The sequence below is a fragment of the Curcuma longa genome, chromosome 3, assembly GCF_044706935.1.
Source record: "Curcuma longa cultivar G26 ecotype Majalengka, Jawa Barat chromosome 3, ITB_CL_G26_1.1, whole genome shotgun sequence".
Taxonomy (NCBI): domain Eukaryota; kingdom Viridiplantae; phylum Streptophyta; class Magnoliopsida; order Zingiberales; family Zingiberaceae; genus Curcuma; species Curcuma longa.
This window is the reverse complement of record NC_133863.1, coordinates 9,195,972-9,216,122: the sequence shown is the minus strand read 5'-3', so window position 1 is coordinate 9,216,122 and position 20,151 is coordinate 9,195,972. Positions and strand designations below refer to the sequence as shown.

The window sequence follows — 20,151 nt, the reverse complement described above, 5'->3', positions numbered from 1 at the left end:
GATCCTCGCCACGTGTCGACCCGTGTAACCTTCTTCCCGAACCGAGCACGTGAACCGTCCGATTCAGATCATATGAACGGAGGAGATAAAAAAGCGACCGGCTTTTAGTGGCTTCGACTTGAGCCGCCGAGCCGAAGCCGATACAATACAAAAAGTTTTATTTTAATATATTAATTTTAAATATAATTTTTCTTATTTCATCTAATTATTTAAATTTATTTATAAATATTTATTTCATTTACAACTCAATCCAGCGCGTCACTAAATTAAAACTTTCCTCTACTCTCTTTATTTCCATCCGAGTAAACAGGTTCAATCAAGCACGGATCGGCTCGGCTCGGCTCCAACCCGGAGCCGGCTCCAGGATAGAAGTGGAATCATCGTACCGTCATTTAATGGTCGTCGTCGTCGTCCTACTCCCTTCCAAAGCTTAACATTCTAATGAATCATAGCCGTTGTAATAGCCGAATACTACACGTGTTATCCATCCAACAGGTAATTTTAAAAACGATCGGTGGAATAGTTGGACGGGATCCTAATTGGGCATATTTAGATCCCCAAATGCCCGAACCCCAGTGTTTGTTCCACTTCCGCGCCTCAATCGCTTCTCTTGTCGCTCGATCGTTGAATTGAGTTCGTCGCTTTTGATCGATCTGATCCAAAGTTTCCAAATTTGGGAGCTCCCATGGCGGAATCGACGTGGAGCGAGGAGGAGAAGGCCATGGCGGCGGACGTCCTTGGCAGGGAGGCGTTCGACTACCTGGCCGCCAGCCGCGCTTCCTTCGAGGGCCTCACCGCCGCTTCAGAGGCCGACCTCCAGAGCCGCCTGATCGACCTCGTCGAGCGCCCCCCGGACTGCCCCGGCCTCAGCTGGAACTACGCCATCTTCTGGCAGATCTCCCGCGCGAAGACCGGCGACCTCGTCCTTGGCTGGGGCGACGGGTCCTGTCGCGAGCCCCGGGAGGGAGAAGAGGCCGCTTCCGCTTCGGTGAGACCCTCCGGTGAGGACGACTCGTGCCGGCACAAGATGCGGAGGTCCGTTCTCCAGAAGCTCCACGTGTTCTTCGGCGGATCGGACGAGGACAACTACGCCCTCCGTCTCGATCAGGTCACTGAAGCCGAGATGTTCTTCCTCGCGTCGATGTATTTCTCCTTTCCGCCGGGGAAGGGCGCGCCAGGCCAGGCACTGGCGGCAGGTAAGCACCTCTGGATACTGTCCCCTTCCGATTACTGCTACAGGGGCTTCTTAGCAGCATCCGCAGGGTTTCGCACAATCGTCGTAGTTCCATTTGAGACCGGTATCCTCGAATTGGGATCCGTTAGATTGCTAGCTGAAAGCCCGGATGCCTTGCAGAAGATAAAGTCGGTGTTTTTGGGCAAAAATCCTGCAGAGATGCTGCGACCTAGTGAGAAGAACGAGAAGAATGGTACAGATACATGCACGAAGATCTTCGGAAAGGATCTCAATCTTGGGACTTCCAATGTCAAAGAAAAGATTTTGGTTGCAAAGGTAGAAGACAATTCTTGGGATACAAACTTGAAGAGTGGCAGCACCAACAATTGGCTGCTATTTCCTAATGTTCAAAGGGGAATGCAGAGTTTCAACTGGAACCATGTCCGCAGTGCGAATTCTGACCATAATCAGCTTGCTAATGGCGTCTTGGTCACTAGGAATGGAGTTGGTAACCATAGTAATGGCGTAAGGGGAGATCATATTCTTGGCCAACTCCCGATCCAGATGAATCAACACAAGCCGCAACAGTTGTTGCAGCCATCTCCAAGGCAGATTGATTTTGGTGGAGGTGGAACTTCGATGGCTGGAGCAATGATTGGCAATATTGGAACATTGGAAGGGGAACAAGCATGCATCGATGCTTCTTGCAAAGATGAGAGAGTTGGCCCACTTGACGAGCAGCGGCCAAGGAAGAGGGGAAGGAAACCTGCAAATGGGAGGGAGGAACCTCTCAATCATGTTGAAGCAGAGAGACAGAGAAGGGAAAAGCTTAATCAGAGGTTCTATGCTTTGCGTGCGGTGGTGCCGAACATTTCAAAGATGGACAAAGCCTCTTTGCTAGGGGATGCCATTTCGCACATCACTGAGCTCCAAAAGAGGTTGAAGGAGATGGAGTCTGAGAAAGAAAGGTTCTTGGAATCAGGGGTGGTGAATCATGAGACTCGAGTGCTTCATCCTGAGGTTGATGTGCAAACGTTGCATGATGAGGTGATTGTGCGAGTTAGCACCCCTTTAAATACTCATCCTGTTTCTAAAGTTTTTCAAGCTTTAAAAGATGCACAAATTGACGTAGCGGAGTCGAAGATATCAGGTGGTGACGAGAGTATACAGCATACTCTCATCATCAAATCACCAAGTTCAGAACAGCAAATGAAGGATAAGATCATTGCTGCATTATCCAATGACAGAGACTCAACTTAGCAACAATACTTGTTCTAAATTATTAATGAATTCTAGTATTAGTTTAGGAGGTAGAAAATGTCACCTCACTTTATCACCTGGGATTTTGTTGCCAATTGAGCCACAGCTTGCTGTTCGAGGGTATGTATCCTCATGGAAAGCTTGAATCTTACACTAGAAACATTTTACTAACTGCAGAATTCAATTAACCCCAATGACAGTTATGTTTCCTAGTAAGAAAAACCTTCTGACTATGTTTTACTGATGTATGTAATGTACAATTATCTTTCAAAGTGTTATACCCATCATCTTGGAGTAGACAATGTTTCTTATCATTTGATCATTAGTGATGCTGTACTTATATGTTTAAGAATTTAAACAGTTTGCTAGTTACCTCATATGCAATAAATCATGATTATATAGAATCAACTTGGATGTTCTTAACATCTCTTTCTGACATTCTGCTATGTTGTTTACATGCATTTTTTATCAGGGGCTTGATGAAGGATGGTACGAGCTAGCAGTAGTTTTAGTCTTAGTGATTTTATTTGTTGATAAGTCAGTATATAATTCAAGATCACATATCACAATATTGACAGAGATGGAGATAACAGAGTAGAATTTCTAAGATCTTGTGGAGATATATAAATAAGTTCAGAAGAATTGGTTTCAAAATGAGGTGGTTGGGCATTGCTCAAATAAGTTCAGAAGACCAACTATTGTAATATATCTGTCTTCTTCATATAAATTTGCCTTATGGCCCCTCTTGTTGGTTACTAGAAAGCTCAAGGCAACCTGTGTATTTTTCTGCTTATGCTATTCTTTAAACCATTGGTGGTCCTTACATCCTTGTGTTTACCTTGAATTTTTGAATCTGACCAAGATTTTGCAGCAAGGTGGAAGCCAAGAAGCAAAGTGAAGCCGGTCAGAAATGTTTTTAGTTTACCAATTCCTTCTGAAGTCACTTGTTTAACCTTGTGTTTTGGGAGCTTGTTTCTCACACCTTTTTTTTTTCAGGTGTAAATCAGGTCTCAAGGCATGCTTGGTACAACACCAATAGATAAAAAGCTTTGGTAGGTCCTCTTATCATATCATCTCTCTTTTCATTGCTTAGTGATTTCCTGACTTTGACACGCATTGGCATTTTGGTTTAGCTAATTAGTGACACTTTAATTCATTGCATGGGATTAGATATCTTCTGATTTGCAAAACCTAACTCAGGAAAGGATGGCAACATCCTCATGCAATGCTGAACATTTGATGTCAGTTGAACATCATTTTGTTTCTTGTGTGCTTTATAGTGTTTTTTTTTGGGTAATCTAAGTAAATGCGGAGGTAGACGGGTTTTTTCTGATTCGTCTACCGAGTAAATGTGAAGTATAATTTATGCACACTTAGAATTCGGCGAGGTACAACAACGCCGTACAAAATTTTTTAGATTATTTGAGAGTTTAGATTCAACTCCCGTAGCATTACAGTAAGGTTGAATCACAATTATTAGTTATTATATTTTATTCACCTTATTTGTTAGTTGAGAAAAAATAATATCAAATTTATAAACAAGTAACTTTTTAAAATCAAATTTTACATTTTTTCATTTGAAAAAATACATCAAAGTAAATTTGAAACTTGTGCAAGTTTAGTGAAGCAAATTAAGATGTATATCAATTTGCTTAAAATTATTTTAATTTAGTTGAAATTATTTCAACGCTTAGTTATTTTAATTAAAAATATTATAACATGTAATATTACTAGAAATTGAGTATTTTTAAAATAAAAATATAATAAAGTGTTATTTTAATATTTTTAATTTAAAGTGTTCTTTTTATTATAATAATACCAACAACATCCACTAAGTATTTGTTTTATTAAATAGAATTGACTTTATCATTTATTATATCATATATATGTAAATAATTTTTATTATTATTAATTAAATAATTTTATATTATTTAAGTTGAGTATTTATTAATCATTTATTTACATATTTAAATCATTTTAAATATATTTTTTAATGTTTTTCTTAATAAACATCATAGTTTGTAGGATCCTACATCAAATTGTAGAATTATACAATTCTATCAAAAAATTTAAAATTTAATTTAATATTTGATAAAATGATTAAATTCACGAATGAATATTAAATTAATTTGATATTTGATTAAATTTTTTTAAAATAAATTAAATCAATATTAATATTAATGATAATAACATATTGATAATATATATAATATAAATATAGTTGATTTATAATTTTTAAATTTTAAAATAAATTTATATATATTTTAATAGAATAATTCCATTAGAGTTTGAATAAATATGTTTAAATTATCTTATTTAAATTAAAAGTCAATTGAATTAATTAAAATTTTGATAAAAAAATATAAAGTTTTTATTTCACGCTGATGTTTTTTTTTTTAATTCATTGTATTGATGTTTTTTCTTATTACTGTGTCGATTGTCGAACTATGTTACTGCTCCTCCTTTGCAAGCCAACAGCATTGTTTCTTCATAAGCCGTCGATGTCGCCTCCTCTGTGTGATGAGAATGTTGTATGCTCCCTTCATTGTGTCGTTGCTCCCTCACCTAGACGATCGTTAGTGTTGCTCCGATCCCCTCCGCAAGTCGTCAACGTCGCCTCTTCCATCCATCGACGAGGACATTGTTTATGGTTCCACTAACGAGAAGGTTATTCGTTAAAAGATAATCGTTTGTAATGTAAGACCGTGTTAATTCCATCGATCCTGTTCAAATTCTGCTATAAAATCTCAATTCTCAATCGATTTGGATGAATTTCCTATTTCAGGATCATAGGATCGTACGATACGGATCGAGATTTTATAAACCACGATAAGCACGACTCTCTTTTGGATATGGAAAATTAATTTGGCGCCTTCTATTTTTGCCAAGTCACATGGATTAATATTTTAGGGTAATATTAAAATTAGGTCTTCATATGTAAGTCAATCTTCATAGGTCATATCGCCAATAAGAATCATGATCATGCTCATTTGAGTACTCGACCATAATTCGTAACACGACTACTTCGTTAGTGGATCCAAGTCAATGGGCAATCGTACTTCACATTGCATTCGCAGTACGATTATTCCGCCAATGAGGCCAAGTTCATAGGTAATCGTGTTATATTCTATATTTTTCTATTAAATAGAGCAAAAATATATTAAAGTTAAAGATTGATATGTGATGCTCTAAAGATTTATCAAATATCTTTATGACCTATATTGCAGTCTTCTTTGTCTCTAGGAACATAATTGAGTTGGTTATGATATAATAGAGTTATTGAAGTGGATAAAAATTTCGACGAATCTAAGATAATATTCCCCTCCATCATAGTCAATTATAATTTCTTGATTTACTTTTTTATAATCAATTATGTAAAATTGTTAAAATGATAAATTTTATTTTTTTTAAGTGAAGAGAGTCCTTTTTCTCGTCTTCAGGAGCACCACCAATAAGTGAAAGTACATGGACTTAACTGTCAATTTCCGTGTCTGCTTCGCGAAGCCTCTAGCGCCCGCTCCACTTAACGCCGTTAGTTGGCTTCGACGTCGTCAAGTCTGGCATGCAAAGCGGAGCGTCCTCCACCGTCTCCTCCCCCAAAATCTTCTCCGCCTCTCGACAACGAGCATTCCAATCCAAAGAAGCTAAATTTAGCATTCGGATCGCGATCGAGCAGGCGACGGGACGCATCAAAACACGCCTTCCCTGCCACGGCCCCCCTCGCGATTTGATTCCGTCTGTCTTCGGTTCTTCCCCCTCTGGTAAGAATCGATCTCCGCGGATCAATCGCCGTCGTGATTTTTTATCCAGCAATCAACATGTTGATCGGGTAGCTTCCTGGTTGATGCTTCTTCAGCGTCTTTGTTTCGGAGGAATTTGGAAGGTTTTCTGGAATTTCCCTTTTCTCGTTCCGCGTTTAGGGTTTGTTCCGATTCTAGATCGTTAGGTTTTCCCCCCTTCTGTTGATGGTGGGAAATGGATATAGTTGAGGTTGGGCGGTAGATTTTTTTTTTTTTTGGAAGGAAAAAATCTCGCCTTTCTTCTTCCTCCTTCTGTCCTAGAGGCAAAAGGCGCTTCTTTGATTCTTCCCTGTCACGGTGAGAAAATGTCGTCGTCCGGGGTTCTCACTCTCAGCCCCGTTCGGGAGGACTCGCCGGTGTTCCCTTTACGTTTCGACGGCAGCCGGTCTTCGCATTGCTCGCAGGAGTCCATCCTCATTTTTCTCCAGGTCCCCGAGTCGTCTGTGATTCCGCTGCGAGTATTGGATTCTGAATCGATCGCTTCTGTGAAGCTTCGGATCCAGAAATTTGCCGTGAAGAAGCCGAAGCTGGTGTTCGGCGGCAGGGAGCTGGCACGGAATAATAGCCTGCTCCGGGACTATGGCGTGGGCGATGGAAATGTTCTGCATCTTGTGATTAGGTTCTCCGATCTCCGATATATCATTGTGAGAACTATCTCCGGCGAAACATATAATTTCAAAGTTGAACGGAGCCGCAACGTTGGGTACATCAAGCAGCAGCTCGCAAAGAGAGGTAAGAACTTGGGTGATGTTGACGACCATAGGCTCATATGTGACGGTGAGGAGCTTGATGATCACCAGTTGATTGATAATCTCAGTAAGGAAAACGATGCTGTGATTCATTTGCTGATCCAAAAATGTGCAAAAGTCAGGACTAAACCTTTTGAGAAGGACTTTGAGCTTTCAATTGATGCCCCGCTATTGAAAGAAAAGGATGGAGTCCGTGATCTTCGAATGGTCGCCAGGACGCTGCTGTACAAGGATTCTTGGATCAAGCCAGTTATTGATGATCCAAAAGTTGAATTGTCGCGGGTGATCTCAGACCTAATTCATTCTGCTTCCTCTGGATTGGAGAAGGGTAATCTACCAATAATGTCTTCAGAAGGCACTGGGGGAGCATACATTATGCAAGATGGTTCAGGCCAAAAGTTTGTAGCTATCTTCAAGCCAATTGACGAGGAGCCAATGGCTGAGAATAATCCTCGAGGGCTTCCTTTATCAGATAATGGCGAAGGGTTGAAGAAAGGGACACGTGTTGGAGAAGGAGCTTTAAGGGAGGTCGCAGCATACATCCTCGATCACCCTATCGGTGGTAAGCGTATAAATGATGAAGCAGGATTTGCTGGTGTTCCTCCGACAACCATGGTGTGGTGCTTTGATACCGGTTTCCATCATTCTGAGCCATGTGACTATGTGCCCAAGAATTTCAAGATTGGATCCTTACAAGCATTTGTGGAAAACAATGGAAGCTGCGAGGATATGGGGCCTCGAGTGTTCCCTGTGCAGGAGGTTCACAAGATATCTGTTCTGGATATTCGGTTGGCAAATGCTGATCGCCATGCTGGGAATATATTAATTCGCAAGAATGAAGAAGGAGAACCAATGGTGCTGGTTCCCATTGATCATGGATATTGCTTGCCTGAGAATGTAAGTGTTGCGTTTATTATTGTTGCAAATCATTTTTCTTTACTATACTGATATTTTGTTTTAATGTTTTCTACCTTAATTTGATTCTCAAACACTGCATTATTTATTTTGAGATACCAGCATCATAACTCATTTGAAATCAGTGTTATCAATTATCAATTACATATCTAACAAAGTTTTATCAAAAATCCGTGAAGATTCAACCACGTCGATAATTCCTCAAATTCCTGGATGCATTCTCAACAATATAAGTTTTCATGTCAGCTTACTGAAATATTATGCATCTTGATCCCAAGTCTTCTTTTCAAATTCTGTTTCAAAATTGTTACTCAGTTTTACTGCAGGAGTGTCATGAGTTATTTTGCTTAGATTTAGTTCACCATCAACTCCGATACACTCGGTCACTCATTTGATATGGCTACATGCTCTCTTCTATTTATTGTCATTTGTCACATATGAACAATCGAACTATTTTTCACATCAATCTGAACTCTGTTGTGCGTTTGCGGTGTGCCTTGTTATCGAGTGCAATGCTATAATATATCTGTCCATTGTAGAATAACATATTTTCTTTCTAACACAGCCTTCTCGATCTTTATTGCCTTCTTTTGATCTGAGATGTGCCTTGTTATCATGTTTGATCATGTTTTTCTTTTTAGCATGACCTTCTCAATCGTTGTATATTGTCTTCTTCCGATCGAAGACAATCACTTAATTCTCTACTCATGTTTAAAATGCTATATTGTTGATGAGTATTCACTCCACACCACTGTTTCAGTTTGAGGATTGTACCTTCGAGTGGCTATATTGGCCTCAAGCTCGTCAGCACTTCAATGATACAACTATCGACTACATAAAAGCACTCGATGCTGAAGAAGACATCGCGCTCCTTAAATACTACGGATGGAATCCCTCTCCCGAATGCGCGCGTACCCTTCGCATCTCAACCATGCTCTTGAAGAAGGGAGCAGAAAGAGGGCTCACTCCATACGATATTGGAAGCATTATGTGTAGAGAAACAGTTCACAAGGAATCCAAAATGGAGGAGATGATCCGCGAAGCAAACGATGCAGTTCTTCCAGGCACTCGCGAGGCTGTGTTCCTGGAGACTCTTTCCGAAATCATGGATCGTCACCTCGACCAAGTGAAAATAATATAGATTTAACTGGTTGTTGTTCTATGTTTCTTGGCAATCAGATGCGTGTTTGTGAACATATATATATACCATCTAAACTCTCCCAGGTGGCTGTAAGTACGAAAGTCACCTAACCAAATGTGTTAATACTTGTGTGTCGTTATGGTTGTTAATTCTCTGTAAGTCTTAGCACTGGCCTACCTTGACTTTTGAAGGTTGACTTTTGAAGTTTGGCTGTGTCATAGTTGTGTCGTATGACTTTTTGTTCCTTTGAAAGTCTTGTATGTATTCATTTCGCATGCATCTGATGCACATTCAATAAAACCAATGACTAGTTGCTTCATCTTTTTTCAACAACTTTGGATTTGCTCGTTGACTTTTACTCCTATGGCAACTGCAAACGGCCAACTGCCAACCAGATGTGGGAATGGGAATATGATGTCAGCTGTGACGTCATGTCTGTGCTACAGCATTGAACTAACATGGCCACCATTGCCACTAGGGGTGTAAACGAGTCAAGCTGTTGACGAATTATTCGAGTCTCGGCTCAAAAAAATGTTCATTTGAGTTCGTTCGATTAAATTAACGAGCCAAACTCGAGCCTGATTTCGAGCTCGAAAATATTATCGAGTTGAGCTCGAACTTAATAGTATTTGGTTCGTGAGCTCGTGAACATGTTCATTTAAAGGCCATGAACATGTTCGTGAATATGTTCGTTTAAAGACTCACGAACGTGTATGTTAAGAGACTCAAATATATATATATACATTACATGAATATATATATATACTCGTTTAATTTTTAAACGAGTTATTTTTGAATCGAACTCGAACTAAATTCGTTTAATTTTAAAATAAGTCTTTTTTGAACCGAACTCGAGCCGTTCACGAACTATTTAATTTCATTACAATCCAAACTCGAACTTAAGAATTAAAACTCGAATCAAACTCAAGTCGAACTCGAGCTTAAAAAAAATGAACCGAGCTCGAGCTCGAGCCTCTTACTATTCGGCTCAGCTCGGTTCGATTACACCCCTAATTGCCACAGATCATCTGATAAAAATGTCTTCTTTACATTCTTTACATCAGAAATCAATTTAATTCCACAAGAAATATGTTTCATCTCAACCTTTACATCACAAGAATCAGTTGAATCAAAGAACAACAAACATCCATTAAAACCTGTAAAGAGTTCTTCAAAGCCTATCCTCATTGAATGGATCCCATTAAGGCTGTGGGGATCACAAACTTGTGTCATAACCATAACCATACTGGTTTTTCTTCCCCAACTCGATTTCTCGTGTATGTTGGCCTTCACTGCTGGAGGCCGACGGGACCTGACCGTACTCGCTGGTCGCTGCGCTGTACTCGCTGCTGGTGTGCTCTTGAGTAGGCAATGCCATTTTCCTGAACTTCTTTGTGTCCTCGATGTATTGTTTGGAATTGTAATCAGAGCCGCTGCCATAGGAACTGTAAAGCTTACTGTGGCCAGGCTTGACACCTTGGTTTAAGTTGTGGAGGGATACATCTCCTTCTAAAGATCGGGCAATCTGTAGGTTCACTCATTTGTGTTAGTAAGGATGGATGTTTATGAGGGGATGTTCTTGATATGATGAACAGATAAGATAACCATAGGTCAAGGTGTAGCCAGGACCTGACTCATTCTTGGTCGTTGGCGTGCCAAGTGACGCACACAAGCCGCAGCAGAGGCGACCATGCAAGCCATCTCGTTAGGATTATAGTTTGTTCCCAACTTCGGATCAATGAGGGTACCATAATTGCCATCCTCGAGAGCTTGATTGAGCAATGGCCTTGCCTGAAGTGACAAAAAGATTTAAGAACCAGGGGGAAAGCTAGAAGTGGACAACAAATGTCTATGCAAAGATGCTAACCCAGTCAACTAAGCTGTCATCCATAAAAGTTTGGGATGAATCGACAGGGCGTCGTCCAGTGATTAGCTCCAGAAGCATGACGCCGAATGAGAAGACATCTGATTTATCTGTGAGTTTGCCTGAAGATGCATATTCAGGTGCCAGATAACTGAAACAAAGCAGTGAGTACAAGTAAAACTAATGAACAATGGAATGAAGATCATTAGAAAGAACTTCCCGAAGCATTGTCTCAAAATGCTCATGCATACTAGGTTCAGTAGATAGACAACCGCAGGGGTATCGCTTTTGAAATTCTTTCTTGAGGCCCCAACGAATCCACTTAATGCAAGGACAGAATGCCACTTGACCGCAAAGAATTAGAGGAGGGCTGAACTAATCTATATATGATGTTCAACTTCTAAAATGTGATCAAAGGAACCTTTTCAATCATTCAATCATACGGTGCTAGTATAGAAGGTCAAAAGAGTTACTCATAATGTATCCAAGGAAAAGGCATGCAAGAGATGAAGTGATTAAGTACCATAGTTCAAAGACAAACCCAAGGGTTGACATTACTATTTCTCTAGGTCATTAATAGTTGTTGCTTGCATCTAACATAGAAAAGAACAGGTTATGTCAAGACCAACTTAGATGAGAAAACTAACCCAATTTATTAAACTTAACCAATGACTCAAAATGCTTAGATTCAAGTTAAAGATATTTCACTCATCTAATGCTTATAAAGCCTTTTTATTAGTCCAAAGCTTACTATATGGTACTAAAGTGAGATAACACAATCTCCTAACAAGGCTTGATGTCCCCGTCAAAAACCAAAATTCAAGTATTTTTGGCTTAAGCTACTTAGCTCAAGTTAATGTTAGCTCAATCATCTAACTTATAAAAAAAAATTTATCTAACTCACAACTCATTACATGAGAGTAGATAGAGGTGTCAAGATTATTAGAAAAGCAAAGTGAAAAAAATTAAGTTTACCCAAAGGTTCCCATAACTCTTGTGGAAACATGGGTGTTATTGTCAGAGGCAATCTTTGCGAGCCCAAAATCTGCAACCTTTACATAAGAAAATATGATAACAATTAACAAATGTACTGGTTAACGAGCAAAAACCAGATAACAGAAGTGAAGCAAAAACTGCTGTCTGATATGGAGATTTCAACCAAAAGCATGAATAGTATCTGAAAGTATACCAAAGAAGAAAGGGAAAGAACAGCTAGCTATTCTATAAATTTTCTTTTTAAAAAGCAACTAAATGAAACTAAGAAAATGTCATGAAGCAACGCAGTTAAGAGTTATTATCATGATATCATAATCATCGTCAAGCTACATTAGTCCCAACTATTTGGGTTCAGATACATGGATAGTATCCCATCGTCAAACATGATGATGAGCTGATTTTTATTGAAAAGTGTGAAACACTATATTTACTTGCCTTTGGCACAAACTTGTAATCAAGGAGAATATTGGATGCTTTGATGTCACGGTGAATAATCTTAGGGTGGCCTGCCAACCAAAATATTATTACTCGATATTAAATACCAAGTCAATGAACTCAATTAAGAGATCAATTCTACACTGGAAATGAACATTTGACATAATAATATTCGTAAAAAGGCAAAATGAATAACTTACAATCTTCATGAAGATAAGCCAATCCCTTTGCAGCACCCAAAGCAATTTTCAATCTTATAGGCCATTCCATGGTTGGTCGGCCAGTCCCTATAAAAAAACAACTTTCAATGGATTCATTCACGCACAGAAAAGTCTCCTAATATCTTTTAAGATCCCAAGAATATCTTAAAATGGTTGGTCGGCAGTATATATCAAGATCTGGAAATAGTTCAGCTTTTACAACTAAAAGCTACTTTTTTGTCTGAGTTTTCTAAAAACAATTGATTCAACAGTTATACTACAGAAAACACAATGTGTGATCTAAAAGGAAAACAGAAGCAATGAAAGGAAGAAAGTTAAAAATAGTACAAGGGGCAAAAATGAAGTGTTTAGCTTAAAAGAATGGCATAACGCCTTACCATGCAAGTGGAACTCTAATGTATTGTTAGGAACATATTCGTAAACAAGCAGCCTCTTGCCTCCTGCAATACAGTATCCGACCAATGATACAAGATGCTTGTGATGCACACGGCTGATGATCTCAACCTCTGCTTGGAATTCACGCTCACCCTGTCCACTTCCAGTTTTCAATTGCTTTACTGCGACTTCTTTGCCATTTGGAAGCACTCCTCTATGCACATAACCAAAACCACCTTGTCCAAGGAGATTAGCATCAGAGAATCCATTTGTTGCCATGGCCAGTTCCTCATAGGTGAAAGTGCTTTTCGACAATCCAAGAACAACACTAGGAGATGGTGGAGGCAGTGGTGTCTCAGGCAAGGAATAATTGGAACCAGAACCTCCACTGCTATTTATCATTGGCAGTGGAGGCGGAGGTGGAGGTGGCATATGGCTCAGAGAGAGTGGTGGACGGGAAGCAAATGGAGGAGGAGGTGGCGGCCCTGGAGGTATTTTCACAACATGATTTGCTGGAGGAGCATTTTGTTGCCAATATTCACCATATCGATCACCTGAAAACAGTCCTCCCATGAAGTTTAGTAAGGCAGCATTTGTCATTCAAAAGTAGAAATTTTGCTGATAAGAACAAGAACATTGTGTTTATAGAACCAAATCTCGTAACTAGTCAGATTCCTTTTGGCACAAATAGTTGCTGATGCACAACTTACAAATTGCTAACTACTTTGAGATGGAAATCTCTCCATCCAAATAAATAAACAACCAATCTATCGCCAGTTACTCTACGCCATGTTTCTTTCATGACTAAGGGATAGGAGATCAAAAGGAAAAATGGGGGAAAAGCAGAAATTTCGAAGTAAAGTGCAACTCGAAACAGCACATATTTAAGTTTTGTAGTGTGTAGATCTACGCCGAGGACGAAAAGATATTTTCCAGAAAAACAACAAGACGGTAAATGATAGATCTAACCTTTCGCTGCCTTCGGAGGCGGCAGTGAAGCTCCATAGTAATGTGGCGGCGTATGCGGCACCCGTCGCTTCTTTCTCCAACAACAAACGCAGATGAAACTCAGCAGCAAGAGGATCGCCACGCCACCCACCGCCACCCCAACGACAACCTGCGTCGAGATGGAGCTAGAGCTGGAGGAGGAGGACGATGGCGTGGTCGGAGACCTGGTCGACGGCGCTTTAGGCGGCGGAAGAAAATGCGAGGAGGGTGGAGACCGATCGGAGGCTATAAACGGAGAAGGGGGAGAATCGGAGGTCGATTCGGGGGGAGAAGCGGCGAGGGCGTGGATGGTGGAGTGGAGGAGGGACTGGATGCGGGCGTTGCGACGGAGGTAGCGGGCGGAGTTGCGATTGTGGGAGGATCGGAGGGGGTTTCCGGCGGAGGAGCGCTGGCGGAGGACGTCGGCGAAGGGGCGGAGGACATGGCGGTGGCGGTGGCGGTGGTGGTGGGCGGGCGGAGAGCGATGTGGCTTCCTCTTCTTCTGTGCTTTGCTTGAGAATTGAGGATTTAAATAAATAAATAAATAAATAACACTTTTTAATCGAGAGAGAGAAAGAGGAAGGAGTGTTTTCAAATTCGGACCGGGTCGACCGGTTCACTCGGCTCGGAAATAACTTCGAAAGCGACGGTTCACGACACAAAAAGCCACACAACTTATTTAATTAATTGATATAAAATTCAAAAATTAAAATGCATATCTAAATGATATTTAAATTTGGTCTTCTATGTAATGGTCAAATAAAATATTAAAAAAAGTAGAAAAACTAAAAGTTTTGCTATTTCATATTATATTACAAATTTAAATTTTTTAATTATAAATATAAAATAATAGTCAATTTTTTAAATGAAATTAAAGTATTAGAAGAGCTTTTGTTTAGCACATTTAATTATTTAACTAATTTATCTATTTAATAATATTGAAAAGATGGCATGACAAACTCCCCACCAAACCATTAAATCAAGTGATAAAAAAGTGATACCTAACTTTATTTTTATTTATTTATTTATTTTATTCATGTGAATTGTGAAAATTTGGCCAAAATTCAGTGAACCACACATTAAAAAAACATGATGCATTTCTATTGCAAGGACTATATATTTCATTTTAAAAAAATAAAGGGCTAGAACTAAAATGATAGAAAAATTTCTCTAATATTCACAATAAACCCACATTGCATTTTGGTATATATATTTCAATTAATTACACCCAGAATTGTCCAAAACCTCTGTCTTGACTCTTAAATAAGGCTTGAGCCTAGAAATTATAGAACCACATTTTTGATTGTTTTACATAATATCATATCTTTGAATAAATATTAACAAAACTTGATGAATATTACTAATTTCACAGCATCTGAATTGGTTGCAACTTAAATCTCAATGGTTTCTTCAAATGGAGCTTTTAAGGATTTGCTGTTGATGGAGTTAGAACCTGTGCAAAATGAGAAGAACCATGTAAATATTTTGTTGGAAGAAAGGGAAGCATATTCAGAGATTTGCATATGATACTAACATGAGCAATGCTGTTTGCGATGCGGTGTTTAATATTGTAAAGCGACACAATTTGATTATGTTTGGTTCTATAGTTGTTTGAGGTATCACAGTTTGATTTACTTACTGATTGGAACAAAGTATTGGCAGAGGATGATCCTGGTGGAGATTGAACAGTAGTCTGATCTCCAAATGAAATGCATCCTTCCAATGCCCTACAAATCTGTTCAATATAACAAAAAATTGCAAAAAGTTAACAGAGAAACGATGAGGAAATGGCAGATCAGCTATGAAGACTGTAGATTTGATTGAGGAACTAAATGTTGAACTTAGTCCCTGATCAGAGAGAATCCTATTTGAGTCGAAAGTTGTTTATGGAGTACCAGCAAATTTTGCCTTTTATAGAATCTAAAACTAAATGATTCTAGTCATAAGTCTTTGACAAGCATCATGAAACAACTAGTGATGCACAAGAACATAGGAGACAGCAATACAGATCAAGCAGAAAGACTAGTTCAGTAAACGGAATGCAATAAAAAAGAAAGAGTTTGAGCAAAATACTTGACTCATGCTTGGGCGAAGAGCTGCAGCATGGCACAAACAAGCTGAGGCACAGGCCACCATTCTTCCTGCCTCAACAGGATCATAGTCATTGTCTAAGAATGGATCGATAAGGGCATCATATACTGCATCTTCCATTGCTCGCTGTAGCAATGGTCTTGCCTGAATTGAATATATCAAATAGAATTCTCAGAGGAGATATATAACAAGAGGATGTTCGTGCAATTTTAAAACTTAAGACTGAAATAAATAAGCAGAAACTGTTTTTCTTTTACTACTGACCCAATCAGCCAAACCTGCAGGCTTTCGTCCAGTGATCAGTTCCACGAGCAACACCCCGTAAGAGTAGACGTCAGATTTATCAGTAAGTTTTCCAGTAGAAGCATACTCTGGAGCGAGGTAACTGTTGTCACATGAGATGTTCAAGAGTGGAAAAACTTGTTGGTTTAGTTTTGATGATACGAATGGAACTCAACTATTTCATAGCTAGGGCACCTACCCATAAGTTCCCTTCACAACAGTTGAGATATGAGTATTCTCATCTGAAACATGCTTTGCAATCCCAAAATCTGCAATCTGCATTAAACGAATATTTATCTTCAACTATTTTGGATTTTCTTGTGAGCAAACACTTGAGAACAGAAGGGATAGGATTTAATCTTCCTAGAACAAGACAGCTATCTGAGCTAGTAGTGATTTTAATTTTACAGTTTAGCTTTGAAACCCCTTAGTTGAGTACAAATATATACTAGTTATACATACAATCGAAGGTTGTTCAATCTTCATGTCATAAAATAAACTATCAAGCACTTACTAATTCCTATGTAAACAGTAGTGTTGTTTGCTTACCTTGGCTCTAAACTGATGATCCAGAAGAATATTGGCAGATTTAATATCGCGATGAATCACCCTCGGATAGCCTACAAGTTCATCAAAGTAAGATTACTCCACTCCACAAATATAACATTCAGTGTGGACGAATGAATAAGAAGATATTTTACAACAAGAGAGACAGAGAGGAAATAAGAAACTGAGCTCACAATCTTCATGCAAATATTCAAGGCCTTTTGCTGAGTCCAAGGAAATTCTGAATCTGTGTCTCCAAGCCAAAGTAGATCCATTTCTACCTGTATAAAATGCTAGAAATGTACATTACTAAGACATGGCTCCATGGAACACCTTTGTTAAGCCTGGCTTACCGTGCAAATGGAACTCCAATGTTTTGTTAGGAACATATTCGCAAACAAGTAGGCATATTAGCTCCGAGACGTAGAATCCAATGAGTGAAACGAGATGCCTATGGTGCACTAGACTCAATATATCTACCTCTTTCATGAACTCAAGATCTGGCTGCCTGTGAGTATCTTTCAAACGCTTGATTGCAACTTCTCTGCCATTGGTTAGTGTCCCTTTGTACACTAATGCAAAGCCTCCTTCACCCAACACATTATTCGTAGAGAAGTTATTCGTAGAGATTGCCAACTCTTCGTATGTGAAGCTTCTCTTGGATAAACCCAGAGTAGTTGTAAGAGAAGGAGGTGATAGTAGATTCCTGGAGCTGATGAGCTGCGGAGGTGGAGGCCGAGGTATTGCAATAACAAGATCTGTAGGAGAAGGCTGATGATGAAGCTGATAGTTCTGGTTGTATTCACTAACTGAATTGGATGCTGAGAAGATAAACAAATAAACTGTGAGAATGAAAATTGAAGAGTTAAAGTGACAAAAATTCAACAAGTGAAATACTCAGAAAAGGGGATTTCAAAATTCAAATCCAAACTTTAAGATTCTTGCATGGTGTGCCATTTCATATCTTGAAATTCTCCACATTTATCTTGTTTGAAGATCTTTGGTGTTTTGTGTTCCATTGGATGCTATTTATTTCAAATTGCTGCAAAAGATTTGTACAAAAAATCTCAAAGTATATGGGAGAGAAGCATTTACACCACGATGGATCGCAGGTGCACCAGCTGATAATGTAGAAATGAATCATGTTGAGTGTCTTCACCACCTCCCTCATTTTTTCATATGGCAACAACAGGAAGTGCAGAAAGAAATTGTCCACCTGCCACCATTTTACACTTACTAATTGACCCAAACAAATGTGAAAAGAATCAAAATTTAGACTTGCTTTGGGATTATGTCGAAAAAATTGACTTGAACACCATCACTGGTGAAGCTAAAATGGCAGTGGAAATCTCAATTTTTGTATTTGTGGGTTCAATAACAAATAACTCAACAACTTTAGCAGATAGATGTTCCTTATTCGATGCTCGAACATTTACCGTGCCAACCAACAAGAACTAGCCATTGCTATAGATACAGAATGGAAGAATTGCTTACATGCTGAACATGATGATCAAGCCGAGAACGGTGAAGGCCATAGACAAAAAGTTTGCAGCCAAAGCAAATGGCAGACTAGCAGTGAAGCCCAAATACCGCAACCACTCAGGCATCTCTCCGGGAACCTCCTATTCTCTTCAAAACAACAACAAGACCTATTAAACACTTCAGAAGGAGGAATTTAGATGATTCAGTAATTAATCATTGCTAAAGATGTTAAAGAACACAACTAAGAAAATTACCAAAGCAGTGATAATTAACAAAGTGCAAACAAGTTTGTTGCTAGGGTTTAAGAAGAGGAGCTCAGTTGCAACAAAAAAACTTAGAAATTGGTAGTTAAAGTAGGAGCATGCGATTTCTGCTTATTGATTTTGAGTGGAATTGAACTATTCATTGAGCAAAAACACAGCTTTTAACTCTTCTCTTGCTCTTCCGTCTCCTTCAATGAGCATTAAACAAGGGGGTTTTCTTTTCCTCAGTATAAACAGTGTTAGGGAAATACGAATCATATAAAATGCCACATGAAACAAACCAACACCAAAAAAAAAAAAAAAGAGGAATTTTTATGAGCTTACATCCAGTAAAGGAAGAGCAGGAGCAGGTAGGTTTCTTGGCAGCCAATGGAGGAGCTAAAGAAGTCCAAGAATCATAGAGAGAGAGAAGAGGGAGGGAGAACAAAAGAAGGAAGAAAGGACTCATTCTCGATCGAGCTTCGTTGACCGATAGATGTTTTGTATCGATTTTTTTTCTTCAAAGCTGTATCGATCTTGACGGAGTCGTCGGCGAGGCTTGAGAGTAGTTGGCGAGGGCAGAGAGTTCGAGTGACGATCAACAAAGAGAGAAGTTGTCGTTAAGGGAGTTGACGATCAACAAGGAGACGTTGCGGCGGGAGGAAGGTGACGGCTAGTCCAACGGTCTGTCGGACGAGGACAGCTGGATCCACGGGTAGCTCGATATAGACTCGAGCTGGGTTAACCATGATCCACATGTTGGGTCTTCCAGTGACCCCACACGAAATTTTTAAAATATATATTAAAATTTTAAAAATTATTAAACAAGTATGATGTGGTGGAGACCGTACACGTGGACTTGATCGAACACGGATCCACCCAAGTCCAATTGAACTAGTCCCCTTCCGAGTTCAGTTCTGATCAACTAGGCCGGAGACTTGGTCAACACATCTGGCTCAAGTTGAAAATGATTCATGATTGAGCACGACCTAATCAAATCGAATCACATTCAAATCAAGTTTAACGATTGAAAATTTTTATAATAAACATTAATTATAAAAAAATTAATAATTTTAAATTTTAAAATTTTATCTTTATTCATTAGTCAACTTTATATATTTTCATTTGAGTCAATTTCTCTAAAAAAAAAAATAAATAAATTTATCTTTATCCATTAGTCAACTGTGGGCGGCCAAATATTAGATTTTTAACGTTCTTTGAAAATAAAAAACTATAAATTTTTCTTCCAAGACTTGATTTTATTAAACAAAATAAGAAAAATGTTTAAATTCATTAAAATTAATGTGATTTTCTATTATCCTTTATTCATATTATTAAAAAAATGGCATTGCTAAAATTTTAAAAGGTTTTTTATGAACGAAACCAAATTTATTGGATATTCTGTGTGTCTATTAAAAAGATCCGAATCCGCATAACCATCCGCCTTCCTGCAAAACGGCAAGTAACTTTTAAACAATATTTTTTTAATTTAAGACTGAATTATTATAGATTACACTCCGCAATAAATATAAATAATAAATATAAATTTCTAAATATATCATACATTCAATTTGAAATAAAAATTATAAAC

At 38.7% G+C, this 20,151-nt stretch overlaps 4 protein-coding genes across 5 annotated transcripts; 2 read left to right on the top strand and 2 right to left on the bottom strand.

The window, feature by feature from the left end:
- The first annotated feature begins 622 nt into the window (after positions 1–622).
- LOC141824777 (transcription factor MTB1-like) lies at positions 623–2,605 on the top strand. The gene has a single exon (XM_074712114.1). It carries the CDS (start codon positions 686–688, stop codon positions 2,432–2,434), a length of 1,749 nt encoding a protein of 582 aa, XP_074568215.1. The 5' UTR covers positions 623–685; the 3' UTR covers positions 2,435–2,605.
- Positions 2,606–6,001: 3,396 nt separating this feature from the next.
- Positions 6,002–9,358, top strand: LOC141822851 (phosphatidylinositol 4-kinase gamma 4-like). Its single transcript, XM_074710160.1, has 2 exons — positions 6,002–7,880; positions 8,659–9,358. The coding sequence occupies exons 1-2, from the start codon at positions 6,540–6,542 to the stop codon at positions 9,037–9,039; spliced, it is 1,722 nt and encodes a 573-aa protein (XP_074566261.1). The 5' UTR covers positions 6,002–6,539; the 3' UTR covers positions 9,040–9,358.
- Positions 9,359–10,052: 694 nt separating this feature from the next.
- Positions 10,053–14,406, bottom strand: LOC141822850 (proline-rich receptor-like protein kinase PERK1). Its single transcript, XM_074710159.1, is given in 9 exon segments — positions 10,053–10,564; positions 10,669–10,830; positions 10,907–11,054; positions 11,879–11,955; positions 12,335–12,405; positions 12,535–12,621; positions 12,933–13,484; positions 13,900–14,200; positions 14,203–14,406. Coding segments are annotated over 9 exon segments (1,866 nt in total). The 5' UTR covers positions 14,362–14,406; the 3' UTR covers positions 10,053–10,255.
- Positions 14,407–15,225: 819 nt separating this feature from the next.
- LOC141825584 (proline-rich receptor-like protein kinase PERK1) lies at positions 15,226–17,999 on the bottom strand. 2 transcript variants are annotated; one of them, XM_074712963.1, is made up of 10 exons: positions 17,932–17,999; positions 17,317–17,657; positions 17,190–17,202; positions 17,031–17,117; positions 16,840–16,910; positions 16,490–16,566; positions 16,273–16,393; positions 15,991–16,152; positions 15,557–15,652; positions 15,226–15,370 (listed from the first exon to the last, which is right to left on the bottom strand). In XM_074712963.1, the coding sequence occupies exons 1-10, from the start codon at positions 17,978–17,980 to the stop codon at positions 15,341–15,343; spliced, it is 1,047 nt and encodes a 348-aa protein (XP_074569064.1). In that variant the 5' UTR covers positions 17,981–17,999; the 3' UTR covers positions 15,226–15,340. The 2 variants fall into 2 exon arrangements, with proteins under 2 accessions (XP_074569064.1, XP_074569063.1); XM_074712962.1 differs by having other exon boundaries at positions 17,190–17,657.
- Between the last annotated feature and the right edge of the window lie 2,152 nt (positions 18,000–20,151).